The sequence below is a fragment of the Dreissena polymorpha genome, chromosome 14 (genome assembly GCF_020536995.1).
Source record: "Dreissena polymorpha isolate Duluth1 chromosome 14, UMN_Dpol_1.0, whole genome shotgun sequence".
NCBI classification, from domain to species: Eukaryota; Metazoa; Mollusca; class Bivalvia; order Myida; family Dreissenidae; genus Dreissena; species Dreissena polymorpha.
This window is the reverse complement of record NC_068368.1, coordinates 63,950,245-63,973,171: the sequence shown is the minus strand read 5'-3', so window position 1 is coordinate 63,973,171 and position 22,927 is coordinate 63,950,245. Positions and strand designations below refer to the sequence as shown.

The window sequence follows — 22,927 nt, the reverse complement described above, 5'->3', positions numbered from 1 at the left end:
CAATTTTACCAACATGACAGACTTTTAATGCAGCATAAAGCCCCCTTATCCCTGAAAGCAGCCAATATGCACAAGCCGTTATAACCACTAGACTGGCCAATATCATTGAACAAGCTCTTATACATGCTGTCTGCTACAGTGTACCAGTGCATTTTGCAGATTTATTTAAATATGATCGCAATTTGATACAATTAATAATCTCATTACTGAATTTCACAAAGGAATACTTAAGCGGACAATAAATCATTTAAGATAATTTTATTGCATTCAAATGCATTTCTAACATATAGTATACATACATTAACTGGAATTTATGAACGCCTAGTATACATATAATTGTGTGAATGCTATACACTGGAAAATCAAGCTCCAATTCCCTATCTCATATTGTGGATTAAAGAACCAAGAAAATGTGAATTTAGTAATAGTAAGAAAATGATCAATTAATTTTATTGAACTAACTTAACAGCAGTGTTTTATTAGAAGTTAATAATAGGATTTGCAAGACAGGAGTTCTCATTTCATAGTTGAAGCACTTCATAGTTCAAACAACTCTAAAAACATATAGCTCAGAACACAGCCACTGCAAGATAGATCTGCAAACAAAAATATCTTCAAATGCACCAATTTCAATGACGCACATATTTTAATCACACAATAAATGTAGATTTTAAACTTGGAAAGTTTATTTACTGTAGTGCAAGTTTCTATCACATAATAAGCATTGCATTTCCACTTGAAAAACATAACTAAAAACACTTAGCAGCGCCACACAGCTGAATGGTGTTTGCTTCCAGTACATTGTCAAGAAAAAATAAACAGTAGATGTACGAATAATGTTCACAAATATCAAGTCCCTTCATGTGATCTATGCGACGTAATTAACCTTTTCCCACTCAGAAGCAAAGTGATATTGGCTTTTGCAACCAGCATAAAACCAGAACAGCCTGCGAGTAACTCGCAGTCTGTTCAGGTTTTATGTTGTTTGCTGCTCATCAGTATCTAATGGACGGAAATGAAGCCTTTAAAGCTTGAATCTAGTAAGAAAGGTCTTAAATTCAATTTAACTTTCTAAGAGACTACAAATGCGTCAAAATATGTATCTTTAAGTGGTAAAGGGTTAAACTAAATTGCCCTAAGTGGTAAAGGGTTAAACTAAATTGCCCCAAGTGGTAAAGGGTTAAACTAAATTGCCCCAAGTGGTAAAGGGTTAAACTATATTGCCCCAAGTGGTAAAGGGTTAAACTATATTGCCCCAAGTGGTAAAGGGTTAAACTAAATTGCCCCAAGTGGTAAAGGGTTAAACTAAATTGCCCCAAGTGGTAAAGGGTTAAACTAAATTGCCCCAAAAGTTTGAGATAACATCCGATCACTTGAACACGACAGTATGCAGCATGGCCCCCAGACACTGGGTGATATTTTCAGTCATCAGGACATCCACGTGCTCCTCTAAATGGCGCTTTGGATCCTGAAAGGTTTGAAGGAAGAAAGGTACAATTAAGTACTGACATTTATTTTAACATATTTTGCTAATAACAACAATAGTCTTCATAGATACTTTGTACCATAATATATATAAACAAGAGCACCACATAACGGGTGCCAACGCTCTGCTGCGCGTACAGTTTTGAATAAATGAAAGCTTGTCAGATTTTTTTTTTCTAGAGGTCACAGTGGCCTTGACCTTTGACCTAGTGACCCTAAAATGGGTGTGGCATGTAGAACTCATCAACGTGCATCTACATATGAAGTTTCAAAGTTGTAGGTGGAAGCACTTTGATTTTAGAGCCAATGTAAAGGTTTTAGCACGAAGGGGACAGCGGACTGCGGAAAGACACGACAAGCTGGCTATGACAATACCTCCGGTTTTCTCCGAAAAAACAGCCGAGCTAAAAACTGAATTTTTTAAAACTTATTTTGTGTATTTAAGAAAGAATGAGTTATATGAAATATATATTATTTTTCCAATGGAAATAAACAAGAGCTGTCAGAGAGCCCGCTCGACTATGCGAGTGCTTGACATTATAACGTAAGCCATCATGGGGAAATTTATTCGACGATCTTTTAAAAATAAAAAAAAGGGAAAAAAAAAATATATTTTTTTTTTGGGAGGGGGGGGGGGGGGGGGGTTGAGTGGGGGTATAATGTGGGGTGGGGTCATTTATTAGACGATCTTTCAAAAATAAAAAAAGGAGAAAAAAATTGTGGGGGGGGGGTAGGAGGTGAGAGGGGGGTATAATGTGGGGTGTGGTAATTAATAAGATGATGTTTAAAAACAAAATTGGGGGGGGGGGGGGGGGGGGGGGGGGGGAGGTTGGGGGGGGGGGGGGGGGGGGGCAAGGGATTCGGGGTAGGGGCGTGGGGTATTGTTTGGGTGGAATCCATTGTGGTATTCAGGTAAGTGTTGTTTTGTCAAAGTAATAATAAAATGTGATCATAAATAAAAAAGTTACGGCAATTTAAGCAAAATATTTTGTTCAATTATCTAAGTGTAAAAGGGGCCATAATTATGTCAAAATGCTTGATACAGTGGTCTGCTCTTGTTTATAGGTTGGGGTTATGTTGGTTAACACGTATGCAAAATATAAAAGCAATATGTCAAAGGATATAGGAAATATTTTGGGTAGTACGCAAACTTTAACATAGATATATCAATACATGTAATATGCATATTCTAAGTATAAAAGTGGAAATAAATATGACAAAATGCTTGATAGAGTTGTCTGCTCTTGTTTATAGGTTGGGGTGATGTTGGTTAACAAGTATGCAAAATATGAAAGCAATATGTCAAGGGACAATGAAAATAAATGGGGTAGTACGAAAACTTTAACATTTGCTGCATATTCTAAGTGAAAAAGGGTCCATAATTATGACAAAATGCTTGATAGAGTTGTCTTATCTTGTTTATAGGTTGGGGTCATGTTGGTAAACAAGTATGCAAAATATGAAAGCAATATGTCAAGGGACAATGAAAATAATTGGGGTAGTATGAAAACTTTAACATTTGCGCGCTAACGGCACGGCATGGAACGCCAGGGTGAGTTGGATAGCTCCACTATATATATTTCATATATAATAGTCAAGCTAAAAATGGAATAACAAGATTACATCAACAAGAGATTACGCTCTTCTATTTTTCAATCATCAATATGGCCATGTAAATAAGGTCTTGTAAATAAGTTACGATTAATGAGACAGTTGCCATTCTCGAAACTGAAACTTTTCTATTTTAAAATATCAATGTATTTTTTGTACTGCTTAAACATAATTTAAATTATGTAAGATTATTGAAACGACCATGAGATAAAAAAAATCTTTTAATTCATGCAGTTAAAATTGCTCTAATCCTATGATTGTTCATTGACTTGCTTTGAAAGAAGCCCAGTCTTAAGAGACTGAAAACAAGCCATGTCATTCATTGTGTATAATAGAGCATTTTTCATGACAAAGACTCTATAGTGCCTCAAGATACACAAGGCTTTTAAGTACAGATAATTTCAGCAGCCTCATTCTAAGAAAACTGGACCTGGTGCATGTGTTTGAAGTGACGTCCCAGATAAGCCAGTATGTTCAGCACATGCTAATCAGGGACAACAATTTCTTCCCTAACTCTTTCAGTGCTGGAACCGAATTTTGAAGGCCTTTGCAAACAGTTTGGATCCAGATGAGACACCACAGAATGTGGCGTCTCATCTGGATCCAAACTGTTTGCTATTCTGATAGTATTCTTTGAAAAAAAATCAAAGAAAATGCTAATTTTAGAAATTCAGCAGACGACATTTTAGCCGACAAGAAATTTCCCAGCATGCAAAGGGTTAACTGGATTTTGGATTTTAATCAGGTACATGTACTTACTTTCTTTACTTGAAAAAAGCGGAATGTGTGGCCATTGATCAGCCTCTGTGGACTGCACATGCTAATCTGGGGCGACATTAAAGGCACATGCATTAAGCCCAGTTTTCCCACAGCATGACTCATTCAAGCTGATGGGGTACCTGTTTGCCGACGTTCTTGATTGCCAGCTGTTCTGGGGTCATAGTCTCTTCCTCTTCCAGGGCCTGAAATATTGCACATAAAACAACAACTCAGTCATAGGAAAACAAGCATATGTTATGAATGGCCTTAAATATTGCGCATAAAAAAACCACTCAGTCATAGGAAAACAAGCATCTGTTATGAATGGCCTTAAATATTGTGCATAAAAAAACAACTCAGTCATATGAAAACAAGCATATGTTATGAATAGCCTTAAATATTGCGCATAAAAACAACTCTGTCATAGGAAAACAAGCATATGTTATGAATGGCCTTAAATATTGCTTACAAAAAACAACAACTCAGTCATAAGAAATAATGCATATGTCATTTATTTTTCTGAAAACATCTGACAATAAATGAGGAATATAATCTTTCATGAGTCATTTAAACTTAAAGTTTTGTTCTATTATTTTATTCATCTGCATGTTTTCTATTTTGAATAAAAATAATAAAATCATATATGTTCGCTTTAAATAAATCTGATAAGTGCATGGAATGTAATTTAGAACAAGACATGCAGTGTTTTTTATTATTGTTATATGCCCTTTAAAATGAAATTGTGAACAATTTGTAGTAAATTAAATAAATTTTGAAAAAATGTACAATTATAAAGAGATCCATTTGCTGGAATCATTTAATAAAAAGAAACATTGAATATCATATTGATGTTTTTACATGTTTAATACAAACACTTGACAAACATCATTACAACACTCATGAAAGTATAGAACCATTAATTACGTTGGCTAAGATTACATATTTGTTACCAATGATCAAACATGTGCATTTAACCGTTTCCCACTCAGAGGCAAAGTGAAATGGCTATGTGCAAACAGCATAAAACCAGAACAGCCTGCGAGTAACTCCCAGTCTGTTGAGGTTTTATGCTGTTTGCTGCTCAACAGTATATAAGGGTTGGAAATGAAGCTTTTAAAACTTGAATCTAGTAAGAAAGGTTTTAAAATAAATTTAACTCTAAGGGACTACCTGGTACAAATGTGTCAAAATACCTTTCTAAGTTGTAAAGGGTTAAGCAATAATGTCAATGTAGAGAAGTGAAAGGAATTTAACATTTGAAATGCATGGATGTAGCTAAGCAAGATTGCCAGTTCATTAGCTTCCACAATTTGTGATTAGCAAGGACAGAGCACATTCCTGTTTTGTCCTTGATCTTATATGAAATAGGCTTAATGCCTCTGCATAGTGTCATTCCATATTAGCATGTGTAGTCCACCTGTGCACTTCATTTAAACTAAAAATCTTATTAAAGCTGAAAGTGCTGCCCCTGACAACTGCACAGGCTAATCTTAGACAACACTGCACAGGCTAACCTTGGACAACGCTGTGCAGGTTCCATAAACCCTGTTTTCCTAGAGTGAGACTCACGCCATCCCTCACCTCATAAATCATCGCCAGTTTGAGGCCCTTAGCTTCTAGAATTTATACCTAGAAAGGGCACAGCACATTGCTATTTTGTCCTCCATCTTTTCCAATCTTATACCATCCCTCACCTTATGATAATTCCTGGCCAGTTCTAACATCTCCTTGACGACCGTCTCGTTGTTAGTGCAGTGTGACCTATAGTCCTGTAGGGTGAGTCCGTCTGCCCAGCTCTTCTTGTGGAGATTCAGAAGCATCTTTTGCTCCAGCTCATTCTTCCTGTAGTTGATGGCGATGGAGTAGTAGTGGCGATTTAGACCATGAATCAAGGCCTGCAAATAGTTTTCCAGATTTGTTATTGCATGTATTATCATCAGAGATTTCTTTCCATCTTTATTAAGAACCCCTAAAAGACACATTCACAATCAAAGAACAATTACAAATTAACCAATTTACTTTAGAAAATTTCCTTAAAGAGAGGAAAGTTGCGTCACTTTTGGTACAAAAGTGTATTATCTTTAATTGACCAAATATAATCAACACTGACTATGAACATTTCAGCAAAAATGCATGTGAAAGAATACTTGTGATTATATGTTTTTTTGCAATGAAGTACCAAGCCATTAAAAAATAATCCCTATCTGAAGATAACAGGCTACCAATTTTCCGCAATGTCAGGGTTTTTCAAGCTTGTTTTTTCCCATTTGGCCGGATATCGGTACTTTTTGAAATTGGGGAAAAATTGCAGATCACTTTGTTGACGAAAAATCACACTGAAAATGATTTTGTAAAATTCAGATTTACAGGTAAATCAAATACGGTTAGTAATGGAAATTGATCAGGGTCTGACTATGGATAATCACAGTAGTAACAGCATTCACACCATAAATAGCACATCACTTGGTAGACGGTAAAAAGATGGAGAAAACTTCTTGCAAATCAGCATGGAGTCAATCAAATAAGAGAAGGGTGGAAATTCAGTCCATGAATCAGGGTCTGGTAATGGGTAGTCAGAGTAGTAATAGCATACAACATCATAGATTGCAAATCACTTCTTAGAAGGAAAAACATTACTGCAAACACTTCTTTCAAATGTTTTATCATTATATGAGGAAATCTGACTACCTTATCTATTGACAGGCAAAAAGGTGGAGGGTTTCTGTAAATATCCCAGGTTGGATGTGGTATACAGACCTGTATGGAGGATTTCTGTAGATGTCCCAGGTTGGATGTGGTATACAGACCTGTATGGAGGGTTTCTGTAGATGTCCAAGGTAGGACGTCGTATACAGACCTGCATGGAGGGTTTCTGTAGATGTCCTAGGTTGGATGTGGTATACAGACCTGTATGGAGGGTTTCTGTAGATGTCCCAGGTTGGATGTGGTATACAGACCTGTATGGAGGTTTTCTGTAGATGTCCCAGGTTGGATGTGGTATACAGACCTGTATGGAGGGTTTATGTAGATGTCCCAGGTTGGATGTGGTATACAGACCTGTATGGAGGGTTTCTGTAGATGTCCCAGGTTGGATGTGGTATACAGACCTGTATGGACGGTTTCTGTAGATGTCCAAGGTCGGATGTGGTATACAGACCTGTATGGAGGGTTTCTGTAGATGTCCGAGGTTGGATGTGGTAAACAGACCTGTATGGAGGGTTTCTGTAGATGTCCCAGGTTGGATGTGGTATACAGACCTGTATGGAGGCAGGGGTGGCGAAATCAAATGTCCGAGTTGCCCGAGTCGTACATTTGCTTGTCTGGGCAACTGACTTTTTTCAATTAAGTTGTCCGTGGACAACAAGTTTTTTAAAAGTCGCATACAGATATACAAAAATACATTGTATTAAAGCCGTAATTAAGTTTTACAAAACCGGATGTTGACATGCGATTACATTGTCAGTGCTATTTGCGGAGCAATCAAGCTAAAATACGTGCACTTTCCTGCGCAGTGATCTCACTTATTCTATATGAGACCGGGAGCATGCCGCATTTTCAACATTCGGCCCGACTGTTAGACAATGTACAGACTGGTTTCTTTATTTTTACAATTAGACGGAAATAAAAAGTATCAATCTAAGATAATCAAAACACGGTCTACCTTGTTATTTAAGACGACTTTAATGGTAAAGATGAAACTTTTTTTTTTAATCTTCAACAACGGAGCAGAAACCCGAAGCTTTGAGCAGCCCACCTCCCAAAAAGCTAAGAATGATTATGATATAAAAATATGATCTAAGTGAACGCAGCAGAACTTTTTAAGAAACTTGGCTAACCGATTTTCAATGGTTACCAGTTTATATAATCAAATTGCTACCAGTAGCGGAGCCTCAGTCTGATGAGGTCTACATATTGGACTAGTTTAATTTGTTAAGATTACAATGTACTTATGTTCAGCACATGTTTTAATGTTTTTATAGGTCACCATGGTGTAATGGATATGGTGTCCGCCTAGCGACCGGGCGGTCACGGGTTGGATCCCCACCGTGGGAGCGTTCTTTAGATCTCCCCCAAAGACACCAAGTACTGGTTGCCCAGGAAACGGACTCTTGAGCGTTTATATAAGCCTTAGGCTTTCGATGCAATCGAGCTAAAATAAAAAGGTTTAAACTAAACATGTTTTAATAACACTAGCTTCGCAAGATTTAAAGTTTGAGAAAGTCTTTATATTGTTTATAATATACTGCTATAATGAATGTACCATTGAAATACAATTATAAACAAAACAAGCAAATCATACTCATTTTGATATATTCCACATAATTTAACATTAATCAATAAATGCGTTTATAATTTATATAAACATTAACGGACAAGTGTAGTTCAGCAACGGGCAAGTTAAATTTCCTAAATGGTTGTCCGTGGACAAGTATAGTTTTTTGAGATTTCGCCACCCCTGGGAGGGTTTCTGTAGATGTCCCAGATTTGACATGGTTAACAGACCTGTATGGAGGGTTTCTGTAGATGTTTAGGTTGGATGTGGTAAACAGACCTGTATGGAGGATTTCTGTAGATGTCCCAGACTGGATGTGGCATACAGACCTGTATGAAGGGTTTCTGTAGATGTCCCAGGATGGACGTGGTATACAGACCCTGTATGGAGGGTTTCTGTAGATGTACCAGGTTGGATGTGGTATACAGACCTGTATGGAGGGTTTCTGAAGATGTCCCAGGTTGGATGTGGAATACAAACCTGTATGGAGGGTTTCTGTAGATGTCCCAGGTTGGATATGGTTTACAGACCCTGTATGGAGGGTTTCTATAGATGCCCCAGGTTGGATGTGGTATACAGACCTGTAAGGAGGGTTTCTGTAGATGTCCCAGGTTGGATGTGGTATACAGACCTGTATGGAGGGTTTCTGTAGATGTCCCAGGTTGGATATGGTTTACAGACCCTGTATGGAGGGTTTCTATAGATGCCCCAGGTTGGATGTGGTATACAGACCTGTATGGAGGGTTTCTGTAGATGTCCCAGGTTGGATGTGGTTTTCAGACCTGTATGGAGGGTTTCTGTAGATGTCCCAGGTTGGATGTGGTATACAGACCTGTAAGGAGGGTTTCTATAGATGTCCCAGGTTGCATGTGGTATACAGACCTGTATGATGGGGTTTTGTAAGTGTCCCAGGTTTGATGTGGTATACAGACCTGTATGAAGGGTTTCTGTAAATGTCCCAGGCTGGATGTGGTAAACAGACCTGTATGGAGGGTTTCTGTAGATGTCCTAGGTTGGATGTGGTATACAAATCTGTATGGAGGGTTTCTGTAGATGTCCCAGGTTGGACGTGGTATACAGACCTGTATGGAGGGTTTCTGAAATCCCAGGTTGGATTTGGTATACAGACCCCCTATGGAGGGTTTCTGTAGATGTCCTAGGTTGGATGTGTTATACAGACCTGTATGGAGGGTTTCTGTAGATGTCCCAGGTTGGACCTGGTATACAGACCTGTATGGAGGGTTTCTGTAGATGTCCCAGGTTGGATGTGGTATACAGACCTGTAAGGAGGGTTTCTGTAGATGTCCCAGGTTGGATGTGGTATACAGACCTGTATGGAGGGTTTCTGTAGATGTCCCAGGTTGAATGTGGTAAACAGACCTGAATGGAGGGTTTCTGTAGATGTCCCAGATTGGATGTGGTATACAGACCTGTATGGAGGGTTTCTGTCGATGTCCCAGGTTGGATGTGGTAAACAGACCTGTATGGAGGGTTTCTGTAGATGTCCCAGGTTGGATGTGGTATACAGACCTGTATGGAGGGTTTCTGTAAATTCCCCAGGTTGGATGTGGTATACAGACCTGTATGGAGGGTTTCTGTAAATGTCCCAGGCTGGATGTGGTATGCAGACTTGTATGGAGGGTTTCTGTAAATGTCCCAGGTTGGATGTAGTATACAGACCTGTATGGAGGGTTTCTGTAAATGTCCCAGGTTGGATGTGGTATACAGACCTGTATGGAGGTTTTTATGTAGATGTCCCAGGTTGGATGTGGTATACAGACCTGTTTGGAGGGTTTCGTTAGATGTCCCAGGTTGGATGTGGTATACAGACCTGTATGGAGGGTTTCTGTAGATGTCCCAGGTTGGATGTGGTATACAGACCTGTATGGAGGGTTTCTGTAGATGTCCCAGGTTGGACGTGGTATACAGACCTGTATGGAGGGTTTCTGTAGATGTCCCAGGTTGGACGTGGTCTGCCTTGGCTCCTGCCCCAGCATCATCATGTTGGGATTGATCAACCGGAACGCATCAATCACTACCTAAAGCATAATCAGGAGCTGCGTTCTGGAAAATCTGTGCTTAATGCATGTGCGTAAAGTGTTCGTACAGGTTAATCAGGGATGATCAGCTTTATTGGATTTTTTTCTAGAGGTCTCTTCTTAACAAAAATCAAGTGCAGGCGAAAAGTGTTGTGCCTGATTAGCATGAGCAAACCAGTAGTGATAGTGTTGTCAATAAAAACTAATAATTGTAAAAAAACATGGTATTCCAGAACTTTTATTTTTTCGTCATTCGTGGTTGACGTTCCCTTTAAACCTACATTTGTTAATTTTCAGCAGTCATTTATAAAACATATATACTTTAAGATTAGGACTTTGACCAAATTTTGGTCCAAAATTTAAGCAAAACAAAACACTGACCCTACTTAAACACTCCTGCCATACCTTTCCTTTCACACTCTGTATAGGGTCCACTACAACAGCCACCGCCCTCTCTGACAGGGCCTCAAAGCTCTGCTGTGTGTTGATGTCCACCCCTGACAGCCAGCAACCGAACCCCGGGTGGGAGTGATACCAGCCCACCACCATCTCCGGCCTGTACAATACATAGAGACACATGTAAACAGGGTGGGAGTGGTACCAGCCCACCACAATCTCCAGCCTGTACAATACATAGAGACACATGTAAACAGGGTGGGAGTGGTACCAGCCCACCACTATCTCCGGCCTGTACAATACATAGCAAAACATGTAATAAGGGTGGGAGTGATACCAGCCCACCACCATCTCCGGCCTGAACGATACATAGAGACACATGTAAACAGGGTGGGAGTGGTAACAGCCCACCACCATCTCTGGCCTGTGCAATACATAGAGACACATGTAAACAGGGTGGGAGTGATACCAGCCCACCACCATCTCTGGCCTGTACAATACATAGAGACACATGTAAACAGGGTGGGAGTGATACCAGCCCACCACCATCTCCAGCCTGTTTAACACATAGAGACACATGTAAACGGGGTGGGAGTGGTACCAGCCCACCACCATCTCCGGCCTGTACAATACATAGTGACACATGTAAAATGGGTGGGAGTGGTACAAGCCCACCACCATTTCCAGCCTGTACAACACATAGACCACATGTAAACAGGGTGGGAGTGGTAACAGGCCACCACCATCTTCGGCCTGTACAATACATAGCAAAACATGTAAACAGGGTGGGAGTGATACCAGCCCACCACCATCTCTGGCCTGTACAATACAAAGAGATACATGTAAACAGGGTGGGAGTGTTATCAGCCCACCACCATATCCGGCCTGTACAATACATAGAGACACATGTTAACAGGGTGGGAGTGGTACCAGCCCACCAGTATCTCCGGCCTGTACAACACATAGAGACACATGTAAACAGGGTGGGAGTTATACCAGCCCACCACCATCTCTTGTCTGTACAACACATAGAGACACATGTAAACAGAGTGGGAGTGGTACCAGCATGTGCGTACAGTGTGGTTCCAGATTAGCCTGTGCAGTCCACACAGGCTTATCAGGAATGACACTTTCTCCCGAAGCAAGATTTTTGCTAAGAAGAGACTTTCTTGAAATGAAAAATACCATAAAAGCCTTTTAAAGTGTCGTCCCTGATTAGCCTGTGTGGACTGCACAGGCTTATCTGGGACGACGCTTTACGCACATGCATTAAACCCACTTGCACAGTCCATACTTCCCTTTAGAAGCTCCACTCTGCCCTTCCGAGGCACTGTCCTGCTTTTTTACAAATTTTGTTTATTTTTTTTTTCGATAGGATATTTGTTGGATTTGATGGAATATTGATTTTATTTCACAAGTGATCACATAAAATATGTATTTTTTTATGATCACGATTGAATTAAAATCGATATTCCATCGAATCCATCAACTTTTCTTTTTCTTTTATGCTTTTTTTACCGTTAATTTACATGGTATATGAATTTAACTGGATCATTTCGTCGAAAAAGTGACGTCATTTCACATTAAAACAGTAAAAAATATTGATATTTTCACTGTTATTTTTCACTGTTTAAAACAGTGAAATACCAGCTTTATTTCATTGATATTTCTCTATAAACAACCAGAAAGCATAAAATAAAATTTATTCCTCATTGATTGTAGGCTTTATATTTGTATGGTTTAATAATAATGGAAACAATATATACTAATAATTCTTAATAACATATAAATTAATATGCACCAGGGACCATTCTGGTTACAACCATGTGCTCGAATATGCCCTTTTGACAAAATACTGCGCGTTGAAAGAGCCCTTTTGACGAAATGGCCCCCCAACCCTTTTCAAATCCTAGCTGGAGCACTTATTAATAATTCCCCTTAAATACATTTTGTTTTTGGATAGTTGCAAATCCCTTGATATACAATATAATCCTATAACAAGAGCTGTCACCATAGGATGACTTATGCCCCTTATAAACGCTTGATAGAAGTTATGAGCTTTTTTCGAAACCTAAATGCAGATTTCGAAACCTAAACGCGGACCCTTAGTTCAAGGTAAAGGTCACAGAGGTCAAAATGTGTGTGTGTATAGAAAGGCCTTTTCCATTACACATGCATACCAAATATGAAGGTTATATCTCAAGGGACATAGAAGTTATGAGCATTTTTCGAAACCTCAACACAGATTTCCAAACCTAAACACGGACCCTTATTTCAAGGTCAAGTCACATGGTTGTAATATTTTGTGCGTATGGAAAGGCCTTGTCCATATACATATGCATACCAAATATGAAAGTCATATCTCAAGGGACATAGAAGTTATGAGCATTTTTTGAAACCTAAACGCAGATTTCGAAACCTAAACGCAGACCCTAAGTTCAAGGTCAAGGTCACAGGGGTAAATATTTTTGTGCGTTTGGAAAGGCCTTGTCCATATACACATGCATACCAAAAATGAAGGTCATATCTCAAGTGACATAGAAATTAAGAGCATTTTTCAAAACCTAAACGCAGATTTCAAAACCTAAATGCGGACCATAAGTTCAAGGTCAAGGTCACAGGGGTAATATTTTTGTGTGTATGGAAAGGCCTTGTCCATTTACACATGCATACCAAATATGAAGGTTATATCTCAAGGGACATAGAAGTTATGAGCATTTTTCGAAACCTAAACGCATATTTCGAAACCTAAATGCTGACCCTAAGTTCAAGGTCAAGGTCACAGGGGTAAAAAAATGTGTGCATATGGAAAGGCCTTGTCCATATACACATGCATACCAAATATGAAGGTTATATCTCAAGGGACATAGAAGTTATGAGCATTTTTCGAAACCTAAACGCAAAGTGTGACGGAAAGATGGATGGACAGACAGACGGATAGTCCGATCACTATATGCCCCCTTTTCTTCGAAAGGGGGCATAAAAATATCCCTGAAAAGTTACATCATACAAAAACAACAAAAGGGCAATAACTCTTTGTTAAAGAAAAATCAAATCACTGATGAAGTTTTGAGTTGAAATCTTGTATGGTATCTTAGATACAGCCCTGCAAAGTTACATCATAAACAAGAGCTGTCTCCTTCGAAAGACATATGCCCCCGAAAACGCTTTTTCAAAACCTAAACGCAGATTTCGAAACCTAAATGCGGACCCTAAGTTCAAGGTCAAGGGGGTCAATATTTGTGCGTATGGAAAGGCCTTTTCTCTATACACATGCATACCAAATATGAAGGTTACATCTGAAGCGACATAGAAGTTATGAGCATTTTTTGAAACCTCAACGCAAAAGTGTGACGGAAAGAAAAACGCATTGTGCGATCATTAAATGCCCTCCTTTGGGGGGGGGGGGGGGGGGGGCATAAAAACAAAGCACAATAACTCTTATTTAAAAAAAAAGGTGTTGGGTTATTGTTCATTAGCAAGGCACTTCTCCTCATTGATATCTATGCACCCATGAAGTTTCATGTTGATATCTTATATAGTTTATTTGATATAGCCCTTTTAATTTGTTTGACAGATTGACGGACAACACCAATTCTATATCCCTCCTCCTTTGGCGAGGGAAAAAAATTGTTTAATATGTAAAGTAGGACAGTATGAGTCCCTTTCTGGCAAAATGGGGCTTAATGCATGTTTGTAAAAAGTCATCCCTGATTAGCCTGTGCTGTCCATGTAGGCTAATCAGGGATAACACTTTCCGCATGAATGATATTGTTTGATTGAAATTTGACAAGGAGAAAACGACCTGACCTTAAATAAATGTTAAGCTTTAAAATTTAAGCGTTCTTTCAATATAAATTCAATTGCTCTGGATGTAATGTGTTCACTCTAAACTTCAAACAATTGTAAGCAAAACTTGTCTAATCAGAGGCAAGGACACGTGTAACAAAACTTCTGGGGCAAAACGTAATCAAATTTCTTAAATTCACACAGTTTAAGCTCAAGTAATCTGATTTTGTAGCAGAAAATACTGGATTTCACATACAAAAAAATTCATTTGAAAACAAGTGCAGCTTTTTTAATATGCATCAAAGACTAGAAGCTTTTTTAATATCTGTCAAAGACAGTTAAACCTCAAGTTTCCTTAAGCTAATATAAGCCCATTAATATACTGAGCGTTTGAAGTCTAACACAATGCCTGCTATGAACACACCAACCTGCCCGTCTGTTTGAGCATGTCCAACATTTTCGCCTGGAACACTGGATCTACTGCCTCGACACTTACTCCCTGAAATACGACACAGTCACAAACTGAATGTACCATGCAGCTGTTATTATAAAATGATAATGATTTATCCAGTTAGCAGGGCCCATTGTGCTTTCAAGGCATTTAACAGGATGATTGGTGCATATATATATATATTAGGGCTGGCAACGGTTATTCGGTTAACCGATTAGCCGTTTCTTAAGGAGGTTAACCGGTTACAAAATTAATATTTGGTTACTCTTGCAGAAAACACAATTTTTGTTGAACGCAATAAATGCTCAAATTGTGGTTTTGTTTTTACTTCATTTCACTGTATTGGCTAATCCGCTTATCTTATCGCAAATTATCGGCAATTACCACCCCGTGATGCCCCCCCCCCCCTTTGGATCAAAAGCGGTTAGAGTTGTAAACCATCGGCGTGCAGCGGATTAATGATCAGGCACACGAGCAATTAGCACCTACATTGTGTTTGTTTAGCACTATACATTCTATTGTGTTTCAATTATTCAATAAAGCTGTAAACTGTGATTACATCCGATCACTGTTGTTTTAACAATTATTGCAAACTTAAACGCCCTTATAAAGACATTGAGTATAAACAGGCCTTAACAACAGAGATTTTGAAACCACTGTGCTCATTGCAAAATATATTTACGCTAATTGACAATTGTTATTAATCAGCAAACTGTTAATGCAACTTTTTCTTAATAATATTACAACAAACAAATATCACAGTTCACCGACAAGCATGTAAAAATGTCGAAAATGACTTTCGGAAATGACTAAGTATTAGATTCAAAATGTATAATATTAAATTTAGAATTTGAATTCCCAATTTAAAGGACCAACACAATTTGTAAACAAACAGTATTTAATTGATAAAATGGTTTAAGTAAATAGGTTACAAGCCTTCAACAAGACAGTGTATGCAAATACATGTAATTGTTAATCAATGTATACGTTTTTCGGATGTTTTTTCTCTTGTATGTGGTACAACGACGGTCCGTTAACCGGTTAACCGCTCGAATATCGAAACAGGTTAACCGGTTACGGATTTGCTTAGGTTTGCAATCCCTAATATATACATGTATATATATATATATATATATATATATAAATATATATATATCACAGAACATATGCCCTGCTTCATGCAAAATTGGATCTTGTGTGGATTGCCATATGCAGCCATAATAGCCCTAGACCAGACTGCACAAAAGCTCCTGACCAGATATGATCATACAAAAGACCCATTTTTGCATGCTGCAGGTCACATAAATCACAAACAAATAATCTACACTGCTTTGTCAGTACTGTTCCTAGGCAAATTAACCGGAAAGAGTGACACTTAAATATCCCATCCCTGTGGGAGGTATACATTTTTAAGCATTGTCTACACAAGGTTTTTCTATTATTTGACCTAGTGACCTAGTTTTTGACCCCAGGTGACCCAAATACAATCCCAACCCAGATTTCATCAAGATAAACATTCTGACCAAATTTCATAAAGATTGGATGAAAACTGTGACCTCTATTGTCTATACAAGGTTTTTCTATTATTTGACCTAGTGTTTGACCCCAGATGACCCAAATACAATCCCAACCCACATTTCAAAAAGATAAACATTCTGACCAAATTTCATACAGATTGGATGAAAACTGTGACCTCTACTGTCTACACAAACAAATTGTTGACGGTTTTTCTATTATTTGACCAAGTGACCTAGTTTTTGACCTCAGATGACCCAAATACAATCCCAACCCAGATTTGATCAAGATAAACATTCTGACCAAATTTCATAAAGATTAGATGAAAACTGCCACCTCTATTGCATACACAAGGTTTTTCTATTATTTGACCTAGTTTTTGACCCCAGATGACCCAAATACAATCCCAACCCAGATTTTATCAAGATAAATAGTCTGACCAAATTTCATTAAGATTGGATGAAAACTGTGACCTCTACTGTCTACACAAGGTTTTTCTATTATTTGACCTAGTTTTTGACCTAGTGACCTAGTTTTTGACCCCAGATGACCCAAATACAATCCCAACCCAGATTTCATCAAGATAAACATTCTTACCAAATTTCATTAAGATTGGATGAAAACTGTGACCTCTAATGTCTACACAAGGTTTTTCTATTATTTGACCTAGTTTTTGACCTAGTTTTTTACCCCTGATGACCCAAATTCAATCCCAACACAGATTGCATAAAGATAAACATTCTGACCAAATTTCATAAAGAATGGATGAAAACTGCAACCCTTATTGTCTACACAAGGTTTTTCTATTTTTTTACCTATTATGTGACCTAGTTTTTGATTGAGTGACCTAGGTTTTGGCTTCCGATGACCCAAATACAATCCCAACCAAGATTTCATCAAGCTAAACATTCTGACCAAATTTCATAAAGATTGAATGAAAACTGTGACCTCTACTGTCTACACAAGGTTTTTCTATTATTTGACCTAGTTTTTTACCTAGTGACCTAGTTTTTGACCCCAGATGACCCAAATACAATCCCAACCCAGATTTCATCAAGATAAACATTCTGACCAAATTTCATAAAGATTGTATGAAAACTGTGACCTCTACTGTCTACAAAAGGTTTTTCTATTATTTGACCTAGTTTTTTACCTAGTTTTTGACCTAGTGACCTAGTTTTTTTACCCCTGATGACCCAAATTCAATCCCAACACAGATTGCATAAAGATAAACATTCTGACCAAATTTCATAAAGAATGGATGAAAACTGCAACCCTTATTGTCTACACAAGGTTTTTCTATTTTTTTACCTATTATGTGACCTAGTTTTTGACTGAGTGACCTAGGTTTTGGCTCCAGATGACCCAAATACAATCCCAACCCAGATTACATCAAGATAAACATTCTGACCAAATTTCATAAAGATTGGATGAAAACTGTGACCTCTACTGTCTACACAAGGTTTTTCCATTATTTTACCTAGTTTTTTACCTAGTGACCTAGTTTTTTACCCCTGATGACCCAAATTCAATCCCTACACAGATTTCATCAAGATAAACATTCTGACCAAATTTCATAAAGAATGGATGAAAACTGCGACCCTTATTGTCTACACAAGGTTTTTCTATTTTTTTACCTATTATGGGACCTAGTTTTTGACCTAGTGACCTAGTTTTTGGCCCCAGATGACCCAAATACAATCCCAGCCAAGATTTTATCAAGATAAACATTCTGACAAAATTTCATAAAGATTGGATGAAAACTGTGACCTTTACTGTCTACACAAACAAATTGTTGACGGACACACACACACACACGCTGGCACATACGGACGCTGGACATCACACGGTCACATAAGCTCACCATGTCACTTCACTCAGAGTGACTCCTACATACCCTCTGCCAGTGGATTATATGACTTTATTAACCACAAAAATAACAAAACATTTTAAACCCATAAAAGCTGCATCCACTTTTGTAAGCATACATATAACCAAATATTTAAAAACTATAAAAACTGCGTCCAACAAACAGTTTTTGTGCATACTCACCGTACCAGACTGGGGCATGGCAAACACGTCTATAACTCTGACCGTGTAGTCATCCACGAACTCACCCAACATCAGCCCCATCACCTCCATGGGAACACCCGCTCTACCGTGCTTCAACATCTGAAAACATTGCATCACAACCGTTTGCTAAAATAGCCTATCAGTATGGATACAAATGTAAACAAGCAAATTCATTGAATTGATATACCCTGCCAATATGCTTCTGGACACAAAAGTGTTATATTTGACACTCAAAAAAGCATTTTTTCAAGATACAAAGGGCCATTACTCCGTTATTATCAGATGGTGTACAATGCCATTTGGCGTGCATCATCCACTTACTGTATCCATATATATACTCATACCAAGTTTCAATGAAATCCGCCAAAGCACATCCAAGATATGGCTCCGAACGGATGGAAAACGCCAAAACAATATCCCTCCGCCTATGGCGGGGGATAATAATTGACCTTTTGCTAGAAGTTTTTCTTCATAATCTCTTACAAAATATCCAAAATAATATGAATTTTCACATATAAAGGTACAGAAAATTTTGAGCCAGCCTCAGGGGGAGCTCTTACAATGTCCTTGTGTTGATTATTTTTTAAAATTTTAAGCAGAATTCAATATTATTTCTGGATATTAAGAGTGAATGAGCTTGTGATAATATAAATACACTTCATGTGAGTTGTCAAGTTGTTTGTATATACTTTTATGTTTTGAGTGACTTAACTCTTTCCCACACAGATACGCACTTTATTGCATTTCTTTTCATAAGATAAGACCTTTCTTACTAGATTCAAGTTTTTAAGGCTACATTGCCAGCATAAGGATACTGATGAGCATCAAACAGCATAAAACCTTAACAGCCAGCAAATTTCTCGGAGGCTGTTCTGGTTTTATGCTGGTTGCATAAAGCCATATTCACTTTGCTTCTGAGTGGGAAAGGGTTAACCCTTTCAGCGCTGGAACCGAATTTTAAAGGCTTTTGCAAACAGTTTGGATCCAGATGAGACGCCACATATTTTGGCATCTCATCAGGGTCCAAACTGTTTGCTACTCTGATAGTATTCTTTGAAATAAAAATCGAAGAAAATGCTCATTTTAGACATTTAAGCAGACAACAAATTTCCCAGCATGCAAAGGGTTACATTCAATGAAGTACCTTCAGCAAGGCAAGAGAAGAGATGTAGACTTGTTCCGCTGTGTCCACCGCGGGGGCATCTGATGGTGGTGCACCCTAGAGAAATTAAAACATGTGAGTCCTGCTCTATGAAAAGGGGGTTTAATGCATATGCGTAAAGGATTGTCCCAGATTTGCTTGTGCAGTCGGAAACAAGCTCATCAGGGACGACACTTTCCGCTTTTATGGTATTTATAGTTAACAGAAAGAAACTTCTTAGCAGAAAATCCAGTTAAGGCGGAAAGTGTCATTCCTGATTAGCCTGTGCTGACTTAACAGGCTAATCTGGGACGACACTTTATGCACATGCATTAAACTCTTTTTTCACAGAGCACGGCTCATATAAAGGGTTGCCTTAACAGATTATACTGGTTGTGCTTCATAATAATTTGCAATCATTCAAAATATTGACGAATAATACCCCAGACACTAATATGTAGAATGAACACGATATTATAGGATCTATAAGTTTAAAATAAGGCAAATATTTTATAATTAATAAATTTCCATAAACATAAATACTATTTATGCTACATAACAAGAGATGTGTTCGTCAGAAACACAATGCCCCCTACTGCGCCGCTTTGAAAAAAAAATATATAAAATTGACCTTTGACCTTGAAGGATGACCTTGACCTTGACCTTCCACCACTCAAAATGTGCAGCTTCATGAGATTCACATGCATGCCAAGTTTCAAGTTGCTATCTTCAATATTGCAAAAGTTATGATCAACGTTAAAGTTTTTTTCGGACAGACGGACAGACTGACGGACAGTTCAACTGCTATATGCCACCCTACCGGGGGCATAAAAATTTCCAACAACAAAAAGTTCCATACAAAGACAATGTCAATAGGAAGACTCTAAAAAAAGTAACATGGGTGTAAAAACATAAAAATACAAACATTCTGCAACTTCTAGCATCTTAAAATCATTTGACAATGTCATCTTACTTTGTTTGACTGATGATTGCGTTGGGATCGGATTCATTTGGTTTGCGTTATTTTGCATAATTTATGCAAAATCTGCAGTTGCGGTCATCAAATTCCAAGATTCAAATGTTTACAAGCTGATCAGAAACAATGATTATTCATGAGACTTACATTATGCTGTGCAAAGACAATTTTGCATTTGATTGTCAATGTTTGGATATTTTTGTGGGAAACTCAAATGGAATATATTGTCTAACAACAACAAAAAACAACAAGCATTTTGAATCTCGTTAATGTTACTAGACCAAATCTAGCGTTGACATTTTAGCTATTGCTATAAGGAACAGTGAATTTTTATGTGTTAACTTTATTTTACAAGTATTGGTTGATTATGGATCTTAAAATTTCTGATCATAAAGAATCGTGCCTGCAAGTTTTAATGTTGCATTTTAAAGTGTAGGAAAACATCTTTCCACAAGTTTGTGTATACTATTTAATAAATGGAGTTAGCTTCAGCGTCATTACTATAAACAAACTATATGAAGTTCCCTTAGCTATACTGACTTAGCTAAAAGATTTTGCCCTTGTAATACCTGTCCTAGGCCATGCATACCACCTCCAAGACGAAGAAGTCTGTCCATTATTTACCTGAAGTAAACATGAAATAAATCTGACACAACAGGATCAATGTTGAAACGAATTCGACATGAGTGTGGTAAAACCAAATCTTTTGCTGAAGTTTTACATTTTATTCAATTTGTTTGGAAATTGTAATGATTTGTCCCAACATGACTAAGTAGCTATGTTTCCCCACCCACCATTTCTCCTTTCACTTCAGATTATTTGCTTTTACTAATATCATAACATCTTGTCATGCTACACAAGTTTTAACGCAACAATAATTTTAAACCATCTTAATTGGCATATATAGTGCTGCTTTTTTTAATATAGTCTGACAAAGGCTCAAAACTGACTACAACATCAAGTGCGACAGTGTATCTCACCGGTTTCTGACAATGCGAAAATGAAACAATGGTACAGTATAAACTAAAAATATACATGTACAAACATCGTTATCGTCCACGATACGGCTCTAAAAATACATGCGCGCCGATCGGTCCTAAATTACGCTGTTAGATCAAAGATCTAAAAGTAAACATGTTCATTGATAGATCTTTGGTTAGATGTTCATAAAACTAGTGTTAATGTTCTTGATTTTAAAAGGTATTAGTTAAATATTCGTATTTAGCCACATTCAAACATTATTTATACAACAAAACACACGTAAACAGAGAAATGTACGATTTTGGTTGCGGTACATTTTATATTTATACGCGCTAAATTATGCCATCGGCGATTCTATAAGACATGTTTTTTTTCTTGGAAGTATCTGCACTAGAAGATGCTCAAGGCGTCTGTATAGGGTCTTGTGAGCATAGTCTACTACAAATGTCTGAAACACAGGACTTGTATTAATCGGTGCTGAATTACCGTAATTACTCTAAATTTTCGGACATTATTTTGTTTTGTTTTAATTTCGTGTCCAAAAATTTTGATACTCAAAATAAAAATAAAATATAACAGTAGAATTTAAGTCTGATGTTTATACATCGTATTAATTTATACTTGAAACGTTTGAGGACCCATTTGTCAAACAGGAAAATGCATTGTTAATATTATATCAGAAACGTAGATTATCTACGTCTCTGATTATATTAAGAATTAAAGTCTATGTAGACGTTGGGAAAACACGAATGGAAATCCTGCAAAATCTGTTTTCAGTCGTAATTCCTTTCTTTGTTATCGCAACACGCACCATTGAGGTCTTACAGCTTTTTGACTGAATAACAGCTGCTGCGTTCACTTTCCTCAAGAACATAGGGTACCTAAAATGCAACAAAATCATAACACGGATTGGCTTGGTCCCATGCAGTGATTTATCGGGAAATAGGGTATGTCAATAAAAGATTATTAAGAATGTGCTGTAATGTGACTGTCCTTTTTGCTTGGAATTCACACATGTGCATTAGCATTTATACATACAGTATAATGTGGTACGATAAACCGGTAATATGTGCGAAAGACGGGAGAGCGAATATTGATACAGCACCATTAGTTATTGAAGACACGAAACTACAAGCTCCAGTTGTAAAGTCGATTATGCTTGTTTATGAAAAGCTTTAAAACCAAGCTACGCGCCTGGCAAATACAGTTCACCATGCGAAATAACGGCACAAAATTTCGAAACAAAACAAACTTATAATACTAGTATTATAAATATACGTACCGGTATTCAAAATCAAGAAGCAATTGATATTTGCTATCGTGGACACATTTAATATAATAAAATCGTGTTTCAAGAGCAAAAAGATTTTTTTTTCAAAAAAATAGGAATACTTATCAGCATCTTATGCACCCTCTTTCCTTCAGCAAATAATGTTGT

General features: G+C 37.6%; 1 protein-coding gene across 2 annotated transcripts; it reads right to left on the bottom strand.

The window, feature by feature from the left end:
- Positions 1-243: 243 nt before the first annotated feature.
- Positions 244-21,568, bottom strand: LOC127858029 (26S proteasome non-ATPase regulatory subunit 14). 2 transcript variants are annotated; one of them, XM_052394871.1, is made up of 10 exons: positions 21,489-21,568; positions 21,078-21,132; positions 19,536-19,610; positions 18,371-18,490; positions 14,781-14,851; positions 10,573-10,723; positions 10,060-10,167; positions 5,550-5,750; positions 3,996-4,058; positions 244-1,468 (listed from the first exon to the last, which is right to left on the bottom strand). In XM_052394871.1, the coding sequence occupies exons 2-10, from the start codon at positions 21,123-21,125 to the stop codon at positions 1,370-1,372; spliced, it is 936 nt and encodes a 311-aa protein (XP_052250831.1). In that variant the 5' UTR covers positions 21,126-21,132; positions 21,489-21,568; the 3' UTR covers positions 244-1,369. The 2 variants fall into 2 exon arrangements, with proteins under 2 accessions (XP_052250831.1, XP_052250832.1); XM_052394872.1 differs by lacking the exon at positions 21,489-21,568 and adding an exon at positions 21,459-21,483.
- Positions 21,569-22,927: the final 1,359 nt, after the last annotated feature.